The sequence below is a fragment of the Ischnura elegans genome, chromosome 1 (genome assembly GCF_921293095.1).
Source record: "Ischnura elegans chromosome 1, ioIscEleg1.1, whole genome shotgun sequence".
In the NCBI taxonomy this organism is placed as follows: Eukaryota; Metazoa; Arthropoda; class Insecta; order Odonata; family Coenagrionidae; genus Ischnura; species Ischnura elegans.
The window spans coordinates 151285122-151311278 of NC_060246.1; the positions used below are offsets into that span (position 1 = coordinate 151285122).

The 26157-nt window shown below is 36.7% G+C and overlaps 1 protein-coding gene across 1 annotated transcript; it reads right to left on the reverse strand.

The window, feature by feature from the left end:
- Positions 1-1412: 1412 nt before the first annotated feature.
- LOC124172442 (probable phosphoserine aminotransferase) lies at positions 1413-18888 on the reverse strand. The gene is made up of 7 exons (XM_046551883.1): positions 18610-18888; positions 11645-11775; positions 10371-10486; positions 8584-8745; positions 7498-7592; positions 4472-4641; positions 1413-2367 (listed from the first exon to the last, which is right to left on the reverse strand). Exons 1-7 carry the CDS (start codon positions 18664-18666, stop codon positions 2001-2003), a joined length of 1098 nt encoding a protein of 365 aa, XP_046407839.1. The 5' UTR covers positions 18667-18888; the 3' UTR covers positions 1413-2000.
- Between the last annotated feature and the right edge of the window lie 7269 nt (positions 18889-26157).

Below are 26157 nucleotides of genomic sequence, written 5' to 3' on the forward strand. Positions count from 1 at the left end.
ATTATCAAGTTTCATCAAATATATTAGGTACTTCTTTAGGCTTGCTTAAGGGAGAGTCTATCAAGAACAGATGCAAAATTAAATATATGAGAGTGCTAATAATCATAGTTTGATTAACTGCTCCTGGGATAATCCATCTTACCAATTCATATGCTAATTCTTTCGTAACTTTCCTTCTCCCTAACACAATCAGCATTTCGTTGGAATGGGCATAAACGACACCTATAATAATTGTGGCTTGGAAACAAAGGTCAACATTAACCCTTTCACTGCTGTGGACATACCTAGTACGTCCGCACGGCAGACTGCGGTGGACATACTTTTTCTTCCTCCCTGCCATGCGGTCAGCACTTTCACCGAAGCACTTCGAAGGGACCCACTAATCAAGGACCCTTTCCTTGACGAACTCACCCACGCAGGACCGTCTCATCGGCCCTACCAGCGGGGGCCCTACCTCCGGAAAAGTGATCGCTCTGACTGAAATTTGAAAATCAATCAATCCGATCACAAAAAATTTTTTCAGCGCACTCCTGCCAATCAAGCAATCAAGTACGTCTTTGAACCGTGTTTCTGCGATGAAAAATAACGATTTTGTTAACTTTGATATAATGGCTGTTTTCCAGTGGTCCGCAGCCACGTTTTGTTGCAAAGTTAACAAAATCGTTATTTTCTCGGCCCCCGCTGGTAGGGCCGATGAGACGGTCCTGCGAGGGTGAGTTCGTCGAGGATAGGGTCGCGGATTAGTGACCCTTCGGAGGGTGTACCACACCCATCCTGGAAGTACCTGCTCCATGGGCCCAGGAAACGCATTTTAACATTTTCGCCGCATGTGAGGAGAAGGTTTCCGGAGATTGAACAGCAGCGAATGGGTTAATGGGGAAAATAATCATTTATGACATATCTTTTTTGATTATGCATTTTGGCATCCCCCTATGATTTAAGTTTTTGGGAAAAAGGTGATTTGTTAGAGAAGACTGTTTTGATGGAAGCATTCATTGCTCGAGTTTAGGATTGCACTAAGAAAGGTGTGTACGTACGTATATCTCCAATATATTCGGGAAAAAACAGAGGAAAGCTATTCACAAAGAGAAGTTGGTTACACTAATTGGAGTGAAATTGGTGCTTCATTTGGACTTAGCCGAGAATAGGAGTGTGATACTTCCAGATGCAGTACAACACTATCATTGGCAAAAAGTGCAGGTATCAATATTTACCTGTCTGGCATTAAATGACAAGGGCATACAGAGTTATGCATTTCATTCAGATGATTTATTACATTTACTGCACATGCTTTGCTTGGGATAAATGAGATAAAAGAACACCTCGACGGAATAGATTGCCTCAAAGTATTTTCTTTTAGAGACTTCAATTGGCAAAAGAGAAAATAGGTACATATGTCATTAAAAACTGTCTTGGACATAGCACAATTTTATTTCTTTAAAAATATCTATTATAAATCTTACAGATTAAATCGGCAAAGAGTTATCGAAAGAAACATATATATGTAGCTCCAACTAAATAAGAGAGGCTCCATCATGAGGTCACATCCATCATATTGACACTCCGAGCTGAGCATGGAAACAAAAACTTAGCATTCTAGCCCATTTCATGGACACTTGAGCAAAAACCTGTATCTATTGTGTGACAGAGAGTATATCATATTGTGCCATGCATTTTTCGATGAATTATCATCATGTACATACTATGGGTTTAAATTTTTTGTTTCTATGGACCAAGTATTCGTAGAAATCATTAAAAGTCAACAGCTATAAATTTAGTCTCAACAACAGCTCTCAACAAATAAAACAGATTTCAAGAATATCCAATAAATGGTTATTCCTTCATTGAAAATTGAGCAAAATTTCAAAGCACAGCACCAAACACTTTGATTGAGCTAATCAAATTTTCACTTAATAACCTACGGTTAAAAAGCAATAATTTGATCCAAATAGATGGAACAGCAAGCAACTACAAGAAATTTCTTGAGAGCAAGCCTTTCTTTACTTTCCATGCTGTTTCTGGAATGACTCCATGTATGCAACAAGAGCTTCCACTTCATCAACTCGTATAGCATTATATAAAGAAGCGCGAATTCCTCCGACTGATCGGTGCCCTTTCAGCTGCAGCATATTCATACTTGATGCTCCTGCAAGGAACTCTTTCTCTAACGCTTCATCACCCTTGCCAATGCGGAAAGGCACATTTGTTCTACTCCGAAATGGCCCTTGAACAGGGCAATTGTAAAATCCACCAGAGGAATCCAGGGCTTTATACAAAAGGGTGCTTTTAACTCGTGAAAGTTCGGCCATTCCAGCAGCTCCACCATTTCGGTGCACCCATTCCAACACCTTTCCAACAACAAATATCCTGTAAGAGAATGAGATGCCAAAAGAAATTATTTCAACCAACTAAATAAGCAAACTCAACATGCACATTTATAATTGAACGAGATGAGTGTTTTACATAATACACTATTATGCTCTGTACATCAATTAGATTTTATGGACATTTGCAAAAAATTGTTCATCTATTCTGTGCAACAGAAAGTAACAACATATTAAGTCATTCATTTCTCTCTAAGGAAAAGTCACAGCTTAAGTAATTTCGTGGAACTTTGACCTATCATTTTTCATGAAAGACGAAAAAACGATGAATGCAGGGAAGTTTGACAAGGTTGCCTATGGAGCAGGAAAATTGCGATTTGGGCAATTAACCCTTTCCTACCCGATGCCTGCAATAGGAAAATGTTTTCTTACTACATAAGAAAATTTTAAACCTCTCTGTACGGAGTTCTTCTTTGGAGGTGAGTTGCCTGGATATTTTCTTCCCTCAGATTTGGGATCCAGCTCAACAGGGTGCCCATCCCTTACCCTGGCCACTAGATTATACCCTCTAACCCTATCATAGCATGAATCCACGGTCAACTTATTGCATTACCAGTGTTTTTTTCAACCAAACATAGTATTAGATTTTCAATAATTTACTAAGAGAATTTCTAACAATTTTTTTAAGAATTGTGGTTTCTAGTGCTAATAACAACTAAGTTATTAAATACAAGGTAACAAGGGTATAAGTGCGGAAGTCCGTCTTTTTATGCTAAAATTTCGTTTGAAAATTACTTACATAAAGAACAACAAAAGGAAGAATTCTTTTCAAAGCATTACAAAATTGTAGTATGCAGCAAAATATATAATTGAAAAAACTATTGACAATATACATAAACACTGTGGATCCCTCTGGTGAGGATGATCATTAATGAGTGAGAGGGTCGGGTTTAATTGCCGAGGAGTGACCCTAAGGACTCGCTAAGCTGGGTCTCAGGCCAGGCCTGAATGCATCAGACACTTGCTATCTCAGTGGTCACTTCCCTTCCCTCGCATCGGCCAGAGCCAACGTCGAGTCATTTGCACTGAAAAATTTGCGACAGATATACCCGACGTCAGGTCTTCTACGTATGAAAATGCCCATCGGCTCCACCCGACGTCCAGGGCGAAAGGATTAATTGTGATATTCTTTGCAGCAAGATACACTTTGAGCTGACTTTGACTGACTGACCACGGCGTAAACATCCCAAAGTACGACAAAATCTTCAGTTCCCTTGGGCTGAATTTAATTGAATGCAAATTATTTTGCAATATATTTTGCACATGCATCTCCCCAGATTATATTCTGCATCCTCAATTATTTTCAGTCAATCTTTTAAGTTTCAACTTCCTTCTTCAGAAGGGCAAGACAAATTAAATAAAAATAAAACTAATATAAAAAAAAGAAACCTGACTTTACTGAATCTACAATGAAAACACTCGTACGAGGTGAAGTTGGGTACTGATGCTACTATGCAGAGCCAACTGCTGAGGGCGAAGCGTGACTTTATAACTGTGCCATGAAATTTTAAGGTCTAAAGTGATGGCAACTTACCCACTCATGACTAACTAGAATAGCACCACATAAGGAGCTAAATTCGAGTGGCTGGTAGGAAGTAACCAAATATCCTGAGAAGACATCCCTTCATCAGTAACTCTGACATACAAGATTTATACATAACTTGTAAATCATAGCCTGATCAACAGCCAAAAAGCTCAACTGGGAGGAAATCAAAATTTGCTAGAATGCTAAGTCTCTTATTTTGTCTTAAATGACACATTGTAAATACTATGTTTGTTTTTGTCAAATGGTGGACGCAGGAAAGTAATACATCAAATTCAGTGATCTCAAGCAGCTGATACAGGAAAATTATACCTCAGGGAATGATATGTAGATTCAGGAAAAAATTACAATGACTGTATGGAACTTCACTTGAGATTAGGATTGGCAAACAATATATGCAGGATAAGATCAATATGGGAATGATAGATCGAGGTTACACTGTATTCTCAACCTCCAAATAAATTTTACAATGAGGATCACTAGAACATTTGATATCAGTGATTCAAACAAACTGCAAGCTTAGCACAGGAGATGAAACACTTACGGGAATGTTGGCGGAGTGTTGTGCACAGAATTGTCCTTGGCGAGCACATTGAAGTCAAAAATTAATGGGCATACTGGAAGGGCTTTGCCGATTAGATCCTCCCTGACAATAACAAGGGTGACACCAGCAGGTCCTATATTCTTCTGGGCACCAGCAAATATAACACCAAACTGAAAAAAAATTCCACAGAAATAAATGAGACTACGGTAAATAAATATCAAATGAAAATTTCAAAATTAGTGGGAACTAAAATAACGTCCATCCATACACAAAATACAAGTTATTTTATGCCACTTCACCTAAACACAAAATTTAAAATCTCCTACTACCATTTACAAATGAAATGGACTGAAGGTAAGATGCTGAGCACTTTCTGTGCAACCTGATAGTTCAAACTATTATTCCCACACAATATTTTAAAAGTTTTCATTGATTTTGCTAAAGGCAAAACAGGTAAACACACCAAAACTGGGACATAATAAAATTTTACTCTTCATTGCAAAGAAACTCACATTCATTTAATGTTTCCAATATACTATAACCCCGAATTTTGACATTTAAAATCAAAGCATATTGACTGACATTCATATGAAATGCAATATTCCAACAAGGTGATTCCAGGACACTAATGATAGTCCCCTAGCTCTTGTCTGTTTGTGACCACTAAAAGATCTACAACACTGAAAAATATTGATAAAAAAACCTTATTTACTGTAAGCCCATGAATATTGAATAGAATAGAATTTATTATTATAGAATATTGCTAGCCTAGAACACACATTTCTAGTATTATTAATATGAACCAATTCAAAGTAAATGGAAATGTGGATATAATGAAAAATTATGTTTATGTAACACAATAAAAATATTAATACATTTCTAAACTTGAAATTTAGCCTAAAAGAGGACAGAGGTGAATTTACGCCACTTAATATTTCACAATAATCTGTGATCCTTCCAAAATATGATCAGAGTTGCTTTCAGAATCACTTCAAGGCACCCATTACCTTTACATGTTGAACAGGAAAAAGCACAGACGAGCAGAATGAGAGGACTGGCCCAATCGTTAGCGGTAAATATTTCCATGAACTACCGTATTTATCTGAATATAGTCCCCCCTTTTTTTCAAAAATGTCCAAGATAATTATAAAGGGGGGAGGACTATATTCAAATGCATTTTTTAAATTTTTACCTGAAACTGAAACCTCAAAATTAGGGTGGGGGGACTATATTCAAAGAAATACGGTAATTCTGGCTATTTTCATTGTAAGAGGGATAAATTTTTCTTTCAACATTGCATTAATTACAAGATGGACTCAAAAAAGAGGCACAGCTTTTTACTCTGGAAACCCAGCCAATTTCGAGACAGTACCTCCTACAAGGATTCCTTAGCTACCTCCACTATTCTACCAATCAGTTACTTTTATGTCTTCTGCAGCATACTTAAAGAGGCTGTGGGAGGAAAAAATCCTCCAAAAACATACGTGCAGTTTAGAAAGCATATATGGGATGGAGAAACAAAAGGCTCAGGCAACGAAAGGGCCAGAAACATTGTGGAAAGCTCACAGCATTAGAAATACTCTCAAAGCCTCTTGGGTCCAAGTCCATGAAACATGCCCACATTAATTCTGAGACATGAGTGGAAGACTTAGAAGAATGGCTGAAAATGAATGTTTAACTCCCCACCACCAAGCAATATGAACTGAAACCCAATATTTTTTCCCCTAAGTCCAAGCCCTAAAAGAGGGAGAAATAACTCAAATGATTTTATACCATATTCTCACTCTATCTATATACACCAAGGATGAAGTTCACCATGAAAAATATTTGGCTTAGCTGGGATTCGAACCCAGATCTACCGATCAGACGTGCTAACCAATGCTAACAAGATGCCTTGTTTGGCAAAAACCCATCCTGAAGTTCGCTCTGAGAAGATAGCTTGGTGGTGTAATGGGCTAGCATGCTTGACTGGCAATAGGGTAGTTTCCATCATCAAAGAAAACGATAGGCATTGATTGCGATTCGTTACCCACCATTAGTGTATTCACAATATACAAATTATTTGGTTTTAGAAATACTGGTGTAGACGAATGGCAATGGTCAATTTTATCCTCATTTGAAAAAGGCCAGATTGGCACCCATGCGATGCCACTCCACGTGACGTCACAGGGACCTAGTTTCTATACGAGTAGATAGGAGTTTTACATCGTCTGAGTTTACCAATGCATGCATGAGGCACAGACCTCAGGGAAACAATAATGTTAAATTAATGTTAATAAACAATAATGTCTTAATAATCACCTATTAAAACTGCCTATGGTCGGAAAGTTTCCTTCGTTTGATAAGGTATTAATAATCCTTATTTGAGCCAAGCGCTACCTGCTAGCAGCCTGCATCGTATCAGCGCTCAAAGCCTCGCCCCAAGGTCACCTCACTTGCAGCAGCGGGAACCAGAACGACGTCACACGGAGTTTTTCCCAGCATTCATACTTAGTCGTCGCATTTTCGCGCACTTGAAAATTTTCACTTTTTATTTAATCGCGAAAAATAGATATCGTCATTTAAAAATCTAAAAGCGTGAAATACGTACTCTAGGAGTAATAATCTTTCGATTTAGGCAATAAAAAAATAATAGGAAACCACCCTATTGAGAGATTCAGTTTGATTCCCGGCTGAGCCAAATATTTTTTCATGGCAAACTTAATCCTTGCTGGGTCTAAATTTGCACTCATGCATGTGACTGCATTCAAAGTCACTAGTTTCACACAGTACTCATATTTTAATTTACAAAATGTAGAAATGGGTAATAAAGTAGGTTTGAGATAAAGGAGGGCCAGCAGTTTGTCCCAAGGTCCACCTCAGCTCTTGGCAGGCCTAGTTTATACTCAGTCGGTATTATGTTATTTTACCATCCTGATGTGCCATCAACAGACTTTATTACCATGAAATTTGCATTTTTTCTCATCCCCAAAAATGGAAGAAATTGGAACTCACAAATCAATAATATTAGCAACTTGATAACTAACCTTTGATACATCTATTGGACGGGTAAGGAAATTTGAAGACATGTCAGCCACTAGAGGCACTCCTTTAGTGTCAGCTACATAAGGAAATTCCACACCTAAGAATTATAATCATAAAAATATAATTTCAGAACAGTGTAGAAAAGAAACCACAGCAGATCAGAATAGATAGCTACGTATTAATAACATGACATCGATAATGTTCTTTCAATGATAAGATCTCAATACCTGAATGGAAAAACATGAAACTTTTACGATGATTATAATTAGAAACAGCATGGTTAATGGGTCAGGAGAACTCATAATAATGAAAATGTTAACTTAACCCTTAACCAGTGACGTGCAATTCTTGTTACACTACCAGTGAAGTGCGGTCTGGGAGACCGCAATAAATCAAAAATTCATAAAATATTGCTACGCCATTTTTATTGTTTTGTTTAATTTTTCTTTGAATGCTTAACTATTTTAAAACTTATATTAAAATTTTTACACTCCCAATACGAACCAATTTGTCATAAAAAATTGTGATTTGAAGCAGGATCAAAAAACTGATGCCAAAAACACTTGAGTTATAATTATTAATATATTTATGTATCAATATTTCACCAGATTCAAAAAAGGCTTTAAATGTTAAAGTTGGAAGGCTAAGTAGTAAGTAGCCATGAAATTTATCCCGCTTATTCCTTTTCTTGATGCATTCTTAGTAAGTGACGTGTGGTCTCACAGACCGCTAATCGAGTTCAATTGCAAATTTACAGAAATAAATAAAAGGAACGTTAAATTTTAAGAGTGGGATGTCCTTGTTATGCAAAAATATGAAGCTAACAAGACGTATAGATATTTTGAAATCTTAATTTTGAAAATATTCATAATTTTAGAAACGCAGCGGTCTCTCAGACCGCACGTCACCGGTTAAGGGTTAATAAGAGTTCATATTAGCTGGTCTGCTTCTATACATGTATATGTGAGATAATTTCTAATAAAAGTTGCAGGATTGTTCTTTTTTACTTTGATGGTTTATGCCTAAAATTTAAAAAATTGATTTCAAGCATAAAATAAATACACCAATCGCATGAATTCTGTACTTACCATGCACAGTTTCATTATCACAATAGTATACATAAGAGGCATTAGGGTCTAATTTCCAAGAAGAAGGCTCAGGAATATTCAAATACTGTTCCGTCTTTGGAATAACTAAGTTTACTTTTCCGTACTTGGAAGCTTCCTTGGCAGCTTTAGCAGACCATGAGCCTAAAATGGGATGAAAAATAAAATAGCAATAAAGTACACAAATCACACCAAACAACACACAGAAATGATAGGATAAGTGAATGAGAGGTAGAAAGTAAACCCCATACTCCTAACATGAGTGACACATTTATTATATAACTTATTTTAAATAGTGATGGTGGTATAAAACTTTCAACTTCAAAAAATATATTGCAGGAGAAGTATTTACTGCAGGATAACAGGATACTGACTATTAAAAGTATGCAATTTCCCTACTCTGGAGGGTTCACTTGGAGGCCCAGTTAACTGGCATGTGGGAAAGGCAGCAGTGCCTAAGACGTGGTGCAGGGGATGAACGGCTCCGAAGTAGCTATAAAAGGCCACGTAAATAGGCCATAAAAGGGTAAAAAGTATGAACAGCCAAATATTTTTTTGATGAATGTTCATACTTTTTCCTTTTCATTGGTTTTACTGATAATTTAATATGTATTAATTTATTTACTTAATACATAACAGGGAACATTTGTCTGTTTGTTCATTATTCTTTCATATAAATTTAAAATTTTATTTGATCAAATTGATTTATGGTATTTGTTAATGATATAAAGAAAATTGTAGTAGGCATGTATAAAATTCCCTTGGAGCAAAACAATCCAAGATATATATATGTATCTCCCCATAAGAAAAGCACAGGAATTGATGACAAAGCTTTCTCATTTGGCTTTTGAAATTACTACAAGTTCAGATATCCCAATGTTATTTTCTCAGTTATATAAATACAATTATGTATTATTCTCTCATGCAATTTCCACCTACAAATTTTTTTCCAGAACGAAAAAATAACTAATTTTTATGTGATCACATGAGGTCTATATTACATGATGATATGAGGTCTACCAATTGTTGGAAATTCAGTACAAAGTTCCCTCCTCAATTTTTTCAAGTTTTTTTCCAATACTTCCAATGAAATCACAAATTACTTATCCTTTGCCTATCTGTATTTTCTTATTAATAAGGGTATATCTTGGTTACGTGATGTAAAAATAAAACCTGCTAGCTGGGAGAATGGATTAGTTTTTATAATTGGGCACAGTCATTGTCTGTAAAAGTGAATTGAGGTGAGAGGGAAGAGATAGTTTAAGAATGACATAAAGGGGAAGTAGGTTGTGTGGGCCTGATCACCAAGTACAGTAAATCCTTTCCAAACCTCTATTCAGCAGTTAGCCCTCTGAATGGCAGTTTTTCCCAGAGTGGAATGATTTTTCCCTATAGCCCATTTGTAAAATGACCCTCTATTTGGCGGCCCACCCTCTTCCCAGCCAGCAGCTAAACCTAACAATTCCAAATGGCTACCTCCACTTAATCTCATAAATTATAAAAATTCCAGGGACACAGTGAAAAGAGAAGTAAAGTCTTTAACTCTATCAGTGCTGTGGGCCAATATACCAGCTCATGCTTCTCAACCAAAAAGACCGATAAGTGCCGTGAGCCAAAATATAGGCTTGGAGATAATTATTCAAATTAATAATAATACTGAGGGTATAATTTCCAAGAGGACGGCTCAGGAATATTCAGATACTGATCAAATACTAAACTTAAGTTATTACATCCAGCATACTCTGAAGGCAAGAAAGTTGAAATCTCACCTGTAACAATATAATCAGCTGTACCAGTACGAGACATGAGATTCAATGCTACAGCAGCAAACAGCCCCGTACCTCCTCCTTGCATGAAGAGTATTTTGTAGTTCTTAGGTATTTTCCTGAAAAAGTGATTCAGATATCAAATAAATAACCTTTAAAGCAATTTAAAACTAAGCACATTAAGAGCTTATTAGGGTAGCCATGCATCTTGATTTATGTGGACATAAGATCATAAAACTGCATGCAATTTCTTGACTCAAGCCACAATCAGTTTCAGTCAAGTAAGTAAACAGATTTTAACCTCAATTAAACAATAGATTGACCCTTATGCTTTCATACTTTGACTGAATTTATTGTGTAAGGATGTAAATTCAGCTCAACATAATATCCCATAATTCTTTCACAAAAAAAATTGAGTGATTTATGCAAAAGTTTGCCTAAAAATAGTGAGTGCCTTGAACTATATAATTTCTGCTTGCATTGCTATCTCATACAATATTTAATAGGTATTAATGAAGAGTACATAAATCACTTTCAAACTGCATATTTTTAATTTCAAAGTAAGCTTACCAACTAGATGAAATGGATGCATTTAAAATCAAATAAATACGATATTTAAAATCTTTCATGATAGCAAAGCCGCATTAATACCACTTACAACCCTTACAAGTTGCAAGCACTAAGTTATGTGTTTACGTGCTCTACTGCACAACTGAAAACATGAGGCAAATTGCTGTAACAAGCATCACCTTTTACTATGGATAGTAATTATATAAATATTCTTGTTCCATGTATGCTATTGATGCTACAACAAAATATGCATTTCAAAATTGAACTTATTTCAAATATTCCATTTCCAAATGAAAGGTAAATTTGAAGTCACAAACAAAGTTGTACTAAATAATTTCTGTAAATAATAGGTATTTCAGAGCAGAGAATTTGTGGAATTCATGACCTTAAAACCCAACCTATCCCTGTAGGCCCAATTAACCCTTTGCATTTGGAATAAGGCAGCCAGTACACCAGTATTCTTGATAGAATTTAACTTTTTCTTGGTACCTTGAATGGAAAATTGTGCTGGTCGAGTGCCACTCCTCATGAGTGTTGGTGATGAGCAAGGCAATGTCATGTGTCACTCAATGCCAGAAGGAATAATGTAAAAGGGATTTTCACATGTTCATAGGATTTATAACTAGTGAGTCAGAGGAACTTTTATTTACACCCATTAATATGCAGCTTAGATAGATAGAGGCATATAATTAGGCGAATATACTCACAAAAGTTCTTGAAGCAATTTTTGTGCTCCTTCTATGATTGCTGTAAAGTCGGCAGAGCGATGACTCATTTCCATGACACTTATCCCAGTATTTTTATAAGAGAGCAGTTCTCTCTGAACCTGTTCCATCACCTATTGAAAATAAAATAGTACTCTTAAAGGCTTAATCTACAAAATAATGATTTTAAAAAATTAATTAAATTTGGACTGCCAAGTACAATCACTATAGCCAAAGGAGAGGGAGCAAATAATAGGTAGAGAATCAAAGCACGCTATGCCCAAGCCTTTGCCAATGATTCGTTAAAATATGCCACAAAACTTGTATCTTTATCCATTAAAATATACAGTGAAACCTCTATTTTACACTTTTGAATGGACCACTTACATAAAGTGCAAAATTGAGGAAATTGTAAAATAGAGTATCATTTATTAAAGGTGGTATTGTTTGGGACCTGATAAAAAGTGTGCAAAATCAGGGAAAACGTAAAATGGGGGAATGTAAAATCGAGGTTTCACTGTACCATGATATATGCACTAAATTTGTATCTCCATTTCATTTCCAATGAAATTATTAGTACATATCAGGTGAGAAGTAGTCACACTGATCTATTATAAATATAACAAATCTTGCAAGTTCCACAAACACTAAGTAAGGAGGGTAGGGTCCTGGCAAGTATCGCATATTTTTCTTCCGCAAGAAACAGTATAAAATGTAATTATAGACTATGATCTTAGTAATCTTAAACATTAGTCTTCACTAATCACAAACTAACCCCTATGAAAAAATTGTATAAAACTGTTTCAAAATTTTATACAATTTATACAATTACCATGGCAATTGTATAAATTGTATAAAATTTTGAAACAGGTTTATACAATTTTTTCATAGGGGAATAAATGAATTGTTTGTTTTAATTAAGCAAACGCATTGAAGCAGTGGGGTAGCCAGGAATTTCGTTCGGGGGGAAGGGGAGGGGTTGAAAACCAAGGGGGAATATTTTTGAAAAACAAGGTACTGGGTAGAGGGTTTTAAACTTATTTTAACACTTTTCATAATCGAAAAAACTTCATTTGTCAAAGAAATCTTTCGTAGATTCATGATTTTTCAATATTTTGTTTTATTTTGTGAAGGAAAGTACATAATTGTATTCTTATAACCTGAGGGAGGGTCCCCCCCTAGCTATGCCACTGCATTAAAGCATAGATTTATGTATTTGCACTGAAAATATGCATTTTGAACAATATCACATGAGATTAAAGGGAGGAGGAGGGGGTCGAGCCAAATCTCACAATGTCTCACAAAGGGGGGGAAGGAAGGGGCCAAAAATCACGAAAATGACCTCATGTAATTATTATTGGATGCCCCCTAAAGGTTAGCAGAACTTTCAAGATTACTTTTATTTATAATTGAAATTTCCACTCTACGTCCAGGACCAGACTATGAATTTAAGTTACAGTCTGCTGCCCTTCCATGAGGGGCCATATATTAACAAGTTGACTGTCATGGTGTTTTAGTTCATGTTTCCTATGATGCCATCGGTGTTTTTTTGTCAGTTGTGTTCATTGGTTAATGGCATGGAGAAATATCATTGCTAACGAATCTAAAAATGAATTTTACTCTGTTTTGAAGTAATACGGTCATAATGACTATCTGGTCATGTCCTATTTATAAACAATTGGTCTCCGTCACCAATGCATGGTGTGATTCCATTGGGATTCTATGTCACTATGTCCGGCATGACATGGTGGGAACTTTCGTTGTCAGTCTCTAAGACCAGCGTAGAGGTCAACGTATTAAGCATCACTCATGAGTACTTCTAGTGTGTAATTTGACACATTACTTCTGACAAAATTCTAAGATCAAAGATCAAATCATGTCCCAAACATTAGAAGCTAAAAATTTCAATTAAAAGTTGGCATGCAAAATTAACATATCGAAGTAGAAAGGCATTGGCTTTCATCTAACAGCCCATTTTTTCTCATTTGGTCCCCTCATCCACAGGTATTGCTGCCAATCATGTACTGAGAATTTCAATTTTCAAAAAATTAAGTCAACTTCAGTCAAATACAGTCCACCAATTACTTTCCCCACAGAGATTTTATGCAAAAAGACAGTGAACTATTAGAGAAGCAACACATTAATTTAATCTGTCTCCATAGTAAATGGAAAAATGTCAAATGCATTCACTTAATGTACTAAGAGAGCATGCAAACGCACACACTCACAACAATTAAATGAAGTATTCTAAAAAATGTACTTTGAATTCATCGGCAAACACTAGGGACATAAATGGGTGGTGGACAAGGGGGAAATGAGGAAAATAAAGAAAAAAAATTAGTATCAAAGGATGATATAAATTACTTCCATAAATAATCGGCAAAGGCATGGCCATAGCATGCTTTTATACTCCCTATTATTCGCATATCATAGTTTAAAATTAAAAAAATATGGGGTGTCCTAACCTTACTTTGCTCTTGGTTTTCCTGCCTATAAACGATCGAGATCAACCTTAAGCTGTTTCTAAGCAGGTTATGCATGAGATAGAGAGAGACAAAGTGAAGGATACAACTGACTGACTGAATTTGAGGAATACTCCTGAAGGGTCCTGACAGGTATAATTTCCTCTCATCACCTAGGTCACGATTATGCATCAGCTTATATCGAGAGTTGCTAATATTAGTTCCCTCAGGATTGAATGTGAATGTGGGGACCCAAGTCCCTCCCCTAAAGAAGGATGTATAAATGCCACTGGAAAACACAATCATTGAACTGAATCAGCTATTCACATTTATGAAAAAATTAATGGTGTCCTCAGTTTCTACAATCATTCCCTTAGATTAAAAAATAGATAATGAGGCAGAAGGACTCAAGAAGAGAAGATATTAATTGTAGCAGAATAACACACCATTTGCATGTGTCCTTAAGACCAATGACTTCAAGTCATACAGGCTGCTATACACAGTAAATGATCGTGCGAATGAAATCATTCGCTGTGTATAACGAAAGTATTTGCAAATAAACTGTCATGCGCAAGATTATTCAATGAAAATTAGAACATATCCTATTTTTTGCTCACATGATCCCATGAATGATGGCAATGCGAATGATTTCATTCGCATGTTAATTCACCATTGATAGCAGCCTTATAACGAATAAAAAAACAACTGGTACACATATCCTCAACGATTTTACCAAGTGTTTGAGGGATGAGCTTCACAGTTTAGCTCTAGAGCATGAGAGAATTAGTCACCATAATTTCATCAATGTCTAACACCAATGGGTGAATCATACCCTGCGTAGTTACTCTCATATGACCTCATTAAAAAAGAAAGATTCCTTAAGGAAACATACTGAATTCATTTAAACCACAGAATAGGGAGTATTAGTAATGCAAACCATTGGGTAGTTTCTCATCATCAGTCAACAATCCTAAGATTGGTCTGATGCAGTTCTCCATTCCTCTCTATCTGCTAGCCTTTTCATAGTGATGTATTTCTTGTCTTAAACATCCTTTATAACCTCTCCAATGTAACTCATTCGGGGCAGTCCCTTGTAGTTTATATCCAAAACAAATGAGACAAGTTCTGAGGTGACATTCTCACACCTAGTCAGTTACGGAAAACAAATAGGATATGCAAGTTGGTTTCTATGCTACTAAGCTATTATCTGTTTTCATTCTTCTTCAGTTTTCACCAGATCCCTTTGATAAAAAAAAATTAGTCCTTAAGAAAAGCGGACATAGAAACCCCATAAGATTGAAGCAATCAACATAGCTAAGAATGCAAACACAAAATTAGTAGCTGGATAAGGGATGACAAAAGTTGGTTGAAGGAGGCTATAAAAGCATGTCTTAAATAGGTTAAGGTTTTGGATATGTATTTTACTACATGCATAAAGAGGAGATGGGAAATATTGTTACTAAAACCTACAGCCGCTTGAGGCTGGAGAAAGTTACAGGAGCATAGGTCAGTCTCAAGTCAAAGGCAGTGACAAATGGTGCACAGTACACATATCTGTGATCCACTTTAACCATGTTTGAGGCTCGCCTTGAACTTTTTAAGTTAGCTGAAAGAGGTACTTGATCAATGTTCAAAGTTGACTCACTCAGTGCCATGTAGGATGCAAGAGGAAAGACTTATGAGAGCTGCTATGGGATTTCCCAAACGGATCACAAAGCCTCAAATATCAGGGTTACCTCTAAGCATGCAAGGTTGCTTGCCCCAGAGATAGAGGAGGTAAGTCCTCAGTTGCCGAACTCAAGGCGAGAGTTTCACCAGGCTTTTAACCTTATGACACTAATGATCACAATCGCTGTTTATGATGGTGAATTCTTCATGGCAAGGTCCACCTACGTGGAAGGTCATGATGCATGGTTTTCCATGGAGTTTGAATATAAATAAAAAGAATATATTTAAGGAATTTTGTAATCCAATACCCAATGGGAATCTCCACTTAAGTCCTCTTTGGTCACACCTACAAAGAGTCATTTCACAATAATACCACGCATTTGAGGCTGCATGTATTCCTGGAATACAGAACAAGGTGTGGCTAGAAAATAACAGGACTGCTTTCCAGTGATACAAACGTCACAAGCCTCACGGTCAATCACCATATTATCAAGATGCCTCACATTCTCCCTCCATATTCCAGCCAATTGAACAACAATAGCTTGCTCAGTAGGGCCATAGTCTTGTCTTGTGTCAGACTATGCATCTGACATTCATCAGAAAAATGGTAGCCACTGTAATGAGCAATGTGGCAAAGTAAAATTTTTTAAACTCCGTAAATCCAAAAGAGAGAACTATTCCATTTTAAGGCAAGTTATGGAAATGAACATATGCCAAATACACATGCTGAGTAACACAACTGTTTCAAAAAAGGGCAACATGACATTGAAGATGTTCCTCACCCACCATGTCCATCAACTTCGAAAGTGGATTAAAACATTGAGAAAATAGGCAATCGCATCCATCACTGTTTGAGTATCCATGCAGTTGCCGAGAATGTATGAATCAATGAAGAATTACAAATTCCACAAATATTCATGAAAATTTCAACATAAGAAAGGTGTGTTTCAAAATGGTACCCAAAACCCTCACACCTGAACAAGACTCCTAGATGTAAATTTGTTCTGACATCTTGAAAAATGAGTAGAAAGACCCTTAACTGCTGGAAAGAGTAATTCTGTGCGACAAATCACGATTTCTTTTACCTAAGTACTACAAACTAAGTGCCACTCAATGCACTAAAAGAGTCAGCAATCACCACCACAGAATAAAGCTTGAATGTCGAAACCAAAATTGGAGACCGTGATGATTTTTTTCTAAATCCATGGAATTTTATCTATAAATTGGATTTCAGAAGATCACATAGTGAATAAAGAATATTATATGAAGGTTTTAGCTACTTTCTCTTTTTGAGCAAGTAAGAGAAGCAGCCAGAGTTGTGGAAGAGCAAGTCATGGATTCTTTATTTGGGAAACACCCTGCCCACACTGCGCTGATTGTTAAGTCACTTTTGGCCAAGTATGGGACACCTATGCTGGAACGTCCACCCTACTCAACGGAACTAGCTCTGTTTCACTATCCTATGTTCCCAAAATTGAAGGAAGCATAAAAAGGAACCATATTTAATAAAGTGGAAGAAGTGAATAAAAATGCGACGGAGACCATGAACACGCTTTCAGAAAATGCCTTCAAACACTTTTGAACAGTGGAAATTTTTAATGGAAGCGTGTAAGGATGGTGGAGAGTAGCATGTTCAAGGGAATAAGGTGACAGTAATTGTAAAGGAAAAAATAAAATGAGTTGTATCAATTACCCTGTTCTTTTCTAGCCATACCTTGCACAACTATTTTAACTAATAATTAACCAAGTTTTGCTATGAAGAGCTTTCCCATCCCTTACATTTTGTTGACTAATGCATGATAGGTAATTTTTGTGTGATCGCTTAACAACAATTACAGATGTAAATATTAAAATCCACATATTTCCCTTCACAAGACAGACCGAAGTCTGAACCACCAATTATTTTCCATGAGCTACAGAAAAACTTAAGCAACACTCCCACACATCTTGATTTACATTTTATCCATAACTAAGAACATGATATTGGGGATGTACAACAGGTGATGAAATCATGTCAGCAACATGCCAACAAGAATTAGGAAATGTATACCTATACGTTTGGTGCTACTAATTGCAAGAGACGTGATTCCTCCACATACCCCAACCAGAGTTAACTCGTATTGGGTTTCTTTTTCGGAAATTCTTACAAAAAATAATGAAATGCTCAATCATAACATGGATAAATGAAAATGTATACTATAGCAAGTATAAATAATAATGAATAACAATTTATCGACGAGGTCACTGCACGAATATTACTTAGTAGTGTAGATACGTACCCACAGGAATGATATTTATTCAATATTCTCAATATTCTTTTTCAGTTAATTATAACCGCACTAAATGGTTACATGATGGTAGAGATTGAAAAAGTTTCTCCCACTAAGCTTCCATTGATAAGGCACACTATAGAACAATTTTTAAGCAATCATATTTTGTAATCCGCAATATTATCACGCAATATCGATGTTATCGGAATCGACGATGAATGATCTTATCTATACGGGAACGTTCTCCCACGTAAGTATTGGCATGTTTGTTGAGACATTTCAACACGTTACACGATGATAAACCTGAAGTATCTTTGAAGACACACGTGAGGTCGTGAGCACACACAGAGTTCAGATATTAGAAAATAAACAAAGTTATGCAGTCACAAAAAAGTATTACCCCCGGCAATCGCTCCATAAACACACGTAAACACCTAATGCAGGTCACGTTCAAATATTTCAGTTTTCATCTTCTGAGCCATTATTATAATATTTTTTCAATCGAGTATTAACATCCACTAAATAAATTAAACAGAGGCCAATGTGTGACCCAAAATAAACTTAATACCTCTTCGGGCAATTTCGCCGGTCCAGCACCAAAATTAATGACTCGCTTTGTTGTCATGTTTCCAGCTCAGCGCACAGCCACTTGTTGCTCCCAACAGTAACTACGCCTCCCTTCAAGATGAACGGACAAAAGAATGGATTTACCGAGTCAACTATTCTCTGCACCCACAACGCTTCTATTGCTCGCTAGTGATAGAGGGGGGAGAGGGTGGAGAGAAAGAATTTAGAAATCATGGGAGACATTAAAGTGGCGTCATGAATACCATTCGCCAATCGTAGGCTGCAACCGAGAGCATTAGCATCAGTTGCATCACGGTTACTCTCACGATGCATGCTGCATCGCGACCGCAGCATCTCTTCTCCATGGCTGCGTTGAGAGGATTGCGTGAGTGTCTTCCTACGACAGAGGTCACGCCATTCGTTAAAAAAATCTGTGATAATGAAGATTGGAAGGTTAAGGCAAGGGTTGTTTCTCTGAAGGCTCCTACGAAATAGCTAATTTAATGTTGCACGCATGTTTTCTCGTTACGTAACTTATAAAATGGGATTGAACATGTGCTAGATTCGTTTTTAAAGATTATAGAGAACGATGCTCTCAATAAAGTGCAAGTATTCGTGCAGATATACATCGCGTACCTTGCCAAGTTTGTGGTTCATTGCCTATTTATGTTATTCGTCGTTTCGAAATGCCAGCATGCAAGGAGTGAATTATCTAGGGGATGAGTTTTCTATTCGTGTTATAGCAGATCCGCACTCTATGTGGTGATGCATAATTCAGACCTCTGGGGGTGGGAGAGTTTGAAAAAGAAATTGAAGATTTTTTAAAATCGTATCTACGAGGGAGAATTAAGCTCATCATCATTAGGGATATAAGACCATTGTGTAGGCGGTAGCATAATCCTTTCCAAAATGTTCGAAAGAACAAAATAATTTTTTCCCATCGTCAAGAACGATCTGTATCGGAGCTTATGAATATTCTAATTGGTTAAATTCCTGGAAAGATAAGCTGGATTATTATTATAGTATTCTACCGATTAAGGTAGGTTTCCATGGAGTACTGAAGAAGTGATGTGAGAGCCTCCCTTTCCTTCCAGCACTGCCTTCTTCAATTCGCTGTAAGGCCCACCCTTTCAATCTATCTAAAAATTCTATTCTTTTCCTTCCCCTCCCTCTTTTCCCTAACATTCTACCCTCTAACCCCGTTTTCAACATCCCCTTCCCCCGAAGTACTCCTGCCATCCATACCTTGTCTCCTCCGTATCTCATGTAAAAGCTACCAATCCTCGCCAACCATGTCCAGCACTTCGTCGTTTCTCCTCCCATCTGCCCATTTCACCTTTTCCATACCCACATCCTGAATGCCTCCGATCTTCTCTCGTCCTCCTTCCTCAATGTCCATGTTTCCGCTATGTAGAGAGTTACACTCCAGATCAAACTCTTCACTAACCTTTTCTTTAAACTCTTACATAACAATCCTCTCAGAAGCTCCTTCCTGTTCATGAATGCCTCCTTTGCTAGTGCAATTTGCTTCCTGATGCCCTTGCTGCAGTGTCCGTTTTCCTCTAATGTGCTGCCTAAATAGCTGAATTGCTCCACCTGCTCAAGTTTTTCCCAGCTACTTATATCTCGAGTTTTACATTCCTCACTCCCGATGCTTTACAAAACCACATTATCTTAGTCTTCTTGTGATAATCCTCATCCCATACTCCTCGCACTGCTCGTCTAACGCATCCACTAGATCCTGCAGTCCCCCTGCTGACTGGCTAATCAGTGCCTGATCATCCACGAACCTTACCGATTTAAACATCATTCCTCCCACTTCCACGTCCCACGCTTCTCTTATCATCTCCTCAGTGTATACGTTAAAAAGGAGAGGCGGTAGAGGACAGCCTTACCTCACACCTCGGCCAATGCTTGTCCACCCAGATTTTCTGTCCACTACCCACACTTGTGCAGTCTGGGCCGCCATATAATGATTAAGAATTAGTCGTCTATCCCTTCTATCTACATGTATTCTCTTGAGGGAAAGATAAGAAACTGGGAAAAACTTGGTGACCACAAGCAAGTCAATATATAACTTCCCACAGTATATTTTGACCCAAACGTGGCAAATATCTGTATACCCACATTGTTTATCCTCAACTTTCTCTCAAGTAATGCAATGAATTCTAACAGATGTCAAGTCATGGTCTATTTTTACAATGGAAGATATCATTAATATCATGTCCGCTAAGGATCCTGAATTATCAGAATGACCATCGTAATATTTCAGTGATCAGTATCCTGGCAAATAAATTAATTAGCTAAAGTTAAGTCAATGAGGTCAGGTTCTTGCCACAAATATAAATATTTCCGACAAAAATTATATATATGGACAACGGTGCTGTGGTAGATGGAAAAAGCCAGAAATCAGAGGGTAAAAATGCTACCTGACTGGGACTCAAACCCAGAACCTCCCGGTTGCCGGCCGGGTGCTCTAACCAGTTGCGCTACCAGGAAGCTTAGATTCACCATGATTTAGGCGGGGGTTTATACAAAGAAAACTCCCTTGGCTTTAGCCCCCAAGAGTGACCAATAGATGGCACTAGGGCAGCTCATCACTCACCAGCAGAAGAAATGGATGAGGACACAAGGATGAAAGGAGAAACACACCCACACACCATGAGTTTCAGGGCACGCAGAGCCCAAGTGAAATAAGCTAATATGGCCGATACACTACTTCATTCATTCACACAACGCCTTAAGCGTAAACATTCAAACAAATTCAGAGGTAAGGAGAGTAAGGGTTACGAACATATAATAGAAAAAGGACGAGGACAACGGTGCTGTGGTAGATGGAAAAAGCCAGAAATCAGAGGGTAAAAATGCTACATGACTGGGACTTAAACCCAGAACCTCCCGGTTGCCGGCCGGGTGCTCTAACCAGTTGTGCTATCAGGAAGCTTAGATTTACCATGATTTCAACGGGGGTTTACACACAGAAAACTCCCCTTGCTTTGGCCCACAAGAGTAAACAATAAATGGCACTGGGGCAGCTCACCACTCACCAGCAGAAGAAATGGACGAGGACACAAGGATGAAAGGAAAGATACACACGATAGCAGGAAAGAGACAGGAACATACGTTTCGGGGCACGCTGAGCCCAAGTGAAATAAGCCAATATGGCCGATACACTACTTCATTCATTCACACAACGCCTTAAGCGTAAACATTCAAATAAATTCAGAGGTAAGGAAAGAAAGGGTTAAGAACATATAATAGAAAAAGGACGAGGACAACGGTGCTGTGGTAGATGGAAAAAGCCAGAAATCAGAGGATGAAAATGCGGCCTGACTGGGACTCGAACCCAGAACCTCCTTGTTGCCGGCCAGGTGCTCTACCAGTTGCACTACCAGGACGCTTAGATTTACCATGATTTCGGCGGGGGTTTATACACAGTAAACTCCCGTTGCTTTGGCCCACAAGAGTAACCAATAGATGGCACTGGGGCAGCTCACCACTCACCAACACAAGGAATGGACGAGGACACAAGGATGAAAGGAAAGATACACACTCACAGGATAGCAGGAAAGAGACAGGAACATGCGTTTCGGGGCACGCAGAGCCCAAGTCAAATAAGCCAATATGACTGATACACTACTTCATTCATTCACACGACGCCTTAAGCATACACAATTATTATATATATAATTTTTGCCGGAAAAAAGGGTGAATCTGGATTCACCACGTAGCACACGTCAGGGCAGAAATTATCAGCCGCAAGAGCAAGGGTGTCTTCGGTCTCCTTCTCTAGTGTTACATCAGTAGCCTTGGTCTTAAGAGGTCCATGCGGCCTTCTTTTAACACATTTCATGCAGAATGGAAGTCATTAATTAACCCCAGAAACTAATGTGAGAGTTACAAAATAGTTAATATCAACCCTGCCTTTTTGCCGGCACAGTTCCTGGGTAGAGGCATTCAACTTGCTCAAGGTAGAGTATATGTACAATTAAAGGGGTAAACACGGAGGAATTCCTTAAGCCTGCTTGACAAGACATGGCCAATCAATTTCATCCACTTGACCACATACAAATTTCCAATGCAATCTCTCCGACAATTTCCCTCCCATCATTGGTGTTTTGAACAACCTCTATTTTCTGCTGCCCTATCTCCACTCAGAAACTATCTACATCATGCCATAGCATCCAACACAGAAACCTTTTGGCAAACATCCAGTTGACAATGGATTTGCACAGACCTATCTGTCTGCCCTTAGTGCACCAATAAATGGCACAAGTGCAGACAATTTCATGGCTGCATAATTAGTAGTGGGGGTAGCAGATTAATGCGTGAATGAATCATGGTGAATTATGGGTGGCATGAGCAGAGACGAAGAAATTAATGCACATAATATCAATCAATTTATTTGCACATATAAGTATAAAATTGCAATTCACTTAAGAGTTATAAAAAGATTTCAATCAAATGTCACATAAAATAATGTCACTGTGCAGGAAGTAAGTTATCACAGTTTTTAAAGACAATATAGAACAAGAAAGCACAGCATTTGTGAAATAAAAATACAGTATATTATTGGCATTATATTATGAAATTGTCACAGTCTATTATTTCACAGGCATTAAATAGATAATGAAACTCCCTTTGCCAAGTATTCCTATCCCCTTTTTTTTTGAGAACTCTTAAAACTGGTAAAAAAATATTATAATAATTAAACCAGTTAACCTTATCCACATAATTTCACTTAAATATAAAGCCACAATTTTCTCATTAACTAGCATTCAATTACTATCGTCATATAAGAAAATATGAGATAGGTATCAGCAATTAATAATTTTCATTCAATACCATTTAACATTTTATAAATTCACAAACCTAAAAAGAAAAGGTGGAAATAATCCACCCATCCAAACTAAAAGATAAGATTAAGAAACTGAAAGTTTACAAATTAATGCATAATTAAAGTAGATAATAAATTAATAAACACACCATTAATACTCTTTGTTTTCGTAGATAATCCGAAGAAAAAGTTTATAAACGGGTGAGGTAAAGGTCACTGTGAAAATGTGTATCAAAATGTGAGTCATTATAAATGTATCTTAAAAAATAACTAGATATGTACTTTGAAAAAATTAATAGACCAAAATATTCGACATGTACAACATGAGGAATAACCTCTTCATAAGAAATATAAAAGCAAGAAAGTAAGCAATCTGTATAAGACAGGTATTTTTATGCAAGTTTCAATGGCCTTGTTGAGTAAAATTCCAGTCTACTCTTGTTTAAAAAGGTATATTTGCCTGTTTGATTTTGAACAAATTACTTTCTTTCACTAACCAAAGGATATTTCTCACATTCCTCTCAGCTGTAACTTATTGAATATATATCCTTATTTGACAATTTTCATCAGAGATGTGTAACTGAGACATAGAGTAACATCAGAGATAATTAACAGAAGCATATGCTTTATCCTCCCAAATATTAACATAAATACAAATGAATCTATCACAGCTGTTATTTCTAATCCCAAACACCAATATTTTTGGTAAACACAAGATTCATTTACATATTACTCACAATGACAACACATTCTGATTTTTAAATAATAATGACTTACATATTTAGACCATTTAAAGTGATTTCACCAACTTCAATTTTATTTCAAGTGGATTATTATACAGAGTACCTAACTCAATTTTTAATGAATATAATTAATTCCACAAGATATTAATACCAAAGATTTTACGCATTCACCACATTTAAAAAAATTAAAAAATATGTTGTGCTAGTTCAGATACCTAAAATTGATACTAATGTATGTTCACTAGTTTATATTAAAAAAAGATGTTATAATGAACAAGAATTTAAGATTGAGAAAATGCATTCTTAATTATGTGGAAGACAGTTCACAGTAGACAAACTCTAATGGTATGAGGAGGTAGACATTTGAGGAAACTTTGTAAAATTCAGAGTTTCAGGATACTAATATAATTTTCAAGAGTTTGGCTGAAAATTAAACAATGAAATGGATCCAAAAACTATCACTATGGAAATACCATTTCTAATACTAATGTTTTTGTCAAATGCTGTAAAGGGTAAAATAAAATGGCAACGTGGGAGATGGCATACACTAACATCATACAAGGGGTGGATGTACTTGAATGCAAACGAGATATGAGGAGGACATTGTACACTGATGGCCAGAGAAAATAGGAAGATTTATAGCTTTAACTGTATTCAGAGATGAAAGAAGCAGTTAGAAAAGATAAATACATAAAATTATAAATAATAATACATAATAAGATTTTTATTCAAAATCAAACAAGATAGTGTACTAGCCTTTGTCACAGTAAAATATTAAACTCAAAAGATAAAATACAGGGATTAGGTCCCACAGATTCATTAAGAGATTGGAAACCTTTCCCCCAAGAGCTTAGACTGACCAGCACATTTAAAGTCTTGGTAATGCATTATCTCTTGCCTCCTGGGTTAAGTAATTCCAAACCAAATGTTTAATAGGGCCAAACACTTCCACAATTGTTAAAAGCTTATATAGAAGCTTTATCAAATTACTTTTATCCTTGCATAAACAAATAAATAAAATTTGAATACATAAAAGAATTTTAAAAATCTTAAAACAGACTCTGTGACAGAGAAGCTATCTTATGGAGCTTGGGGAAAAACATCTGATTGCAATAAAAAACTTGTTAATATAACGTTGAGCTATTGCCTTGCAAAGGAACTTTAGACAAACAGACCTATTCTTCACATAATTTACCTAAGATTTATTTCTTTAAAGCTTAGCATATTGCATTCTGTAAATTATGTTTTTAAGTATATTTCATTAAATTTACCTGCAGATCCAAACAAAAGCACAACTGGTTTCTATCAACAACCACAAAATGATTGAAAATTTTCAAAATAACAAACAAGTTACTGAACATAGGACTTTACAGTGTAAACTAAAATTCAGGCATTGTTTCTGTTATAAGCTACTTATAGCAATATTTATTAAAATGTTTATGCATATTTGTAATTAATAATTTCATGGAAGACCTATGATTATTCAACCTATTTTTACACACCAATTAATACTGAAGATGATTATGAACTCACTTCTGCATAATGAATAAGATATACTCCCCACTCCCCACATACACCCCACTCCACACCCACTAATTACCTCTCCCTTAACCCTGACTCACGAGAAAACCGTTTAGAGTCTACCAACCTCTCCCCCCTCCCTCCGCCTTACCAGCGCCGTCCTCCAACGGTTGTTTTTCTCAATTCTCAATACAACCTCCACTTGGAGTTTCCAACCCAACACCTTCCCCTCCCCCTCCAGACACCCACTCCTTCCACTCTCTCCCCCATCCCCTTCAAAGAGTATATATGTTTGCTTACCATTCAAATTTGTTGTACTTGATAATGACCTCTATGGTTCGAAACATGTCATACAGATGAAATAAATCAGTGGAAATCAACGAAGTCTCCTTTTCTTTTTCGAGTATTAACTTCCAAATAGTTGAGCCTAATACCATTGAACAAATAA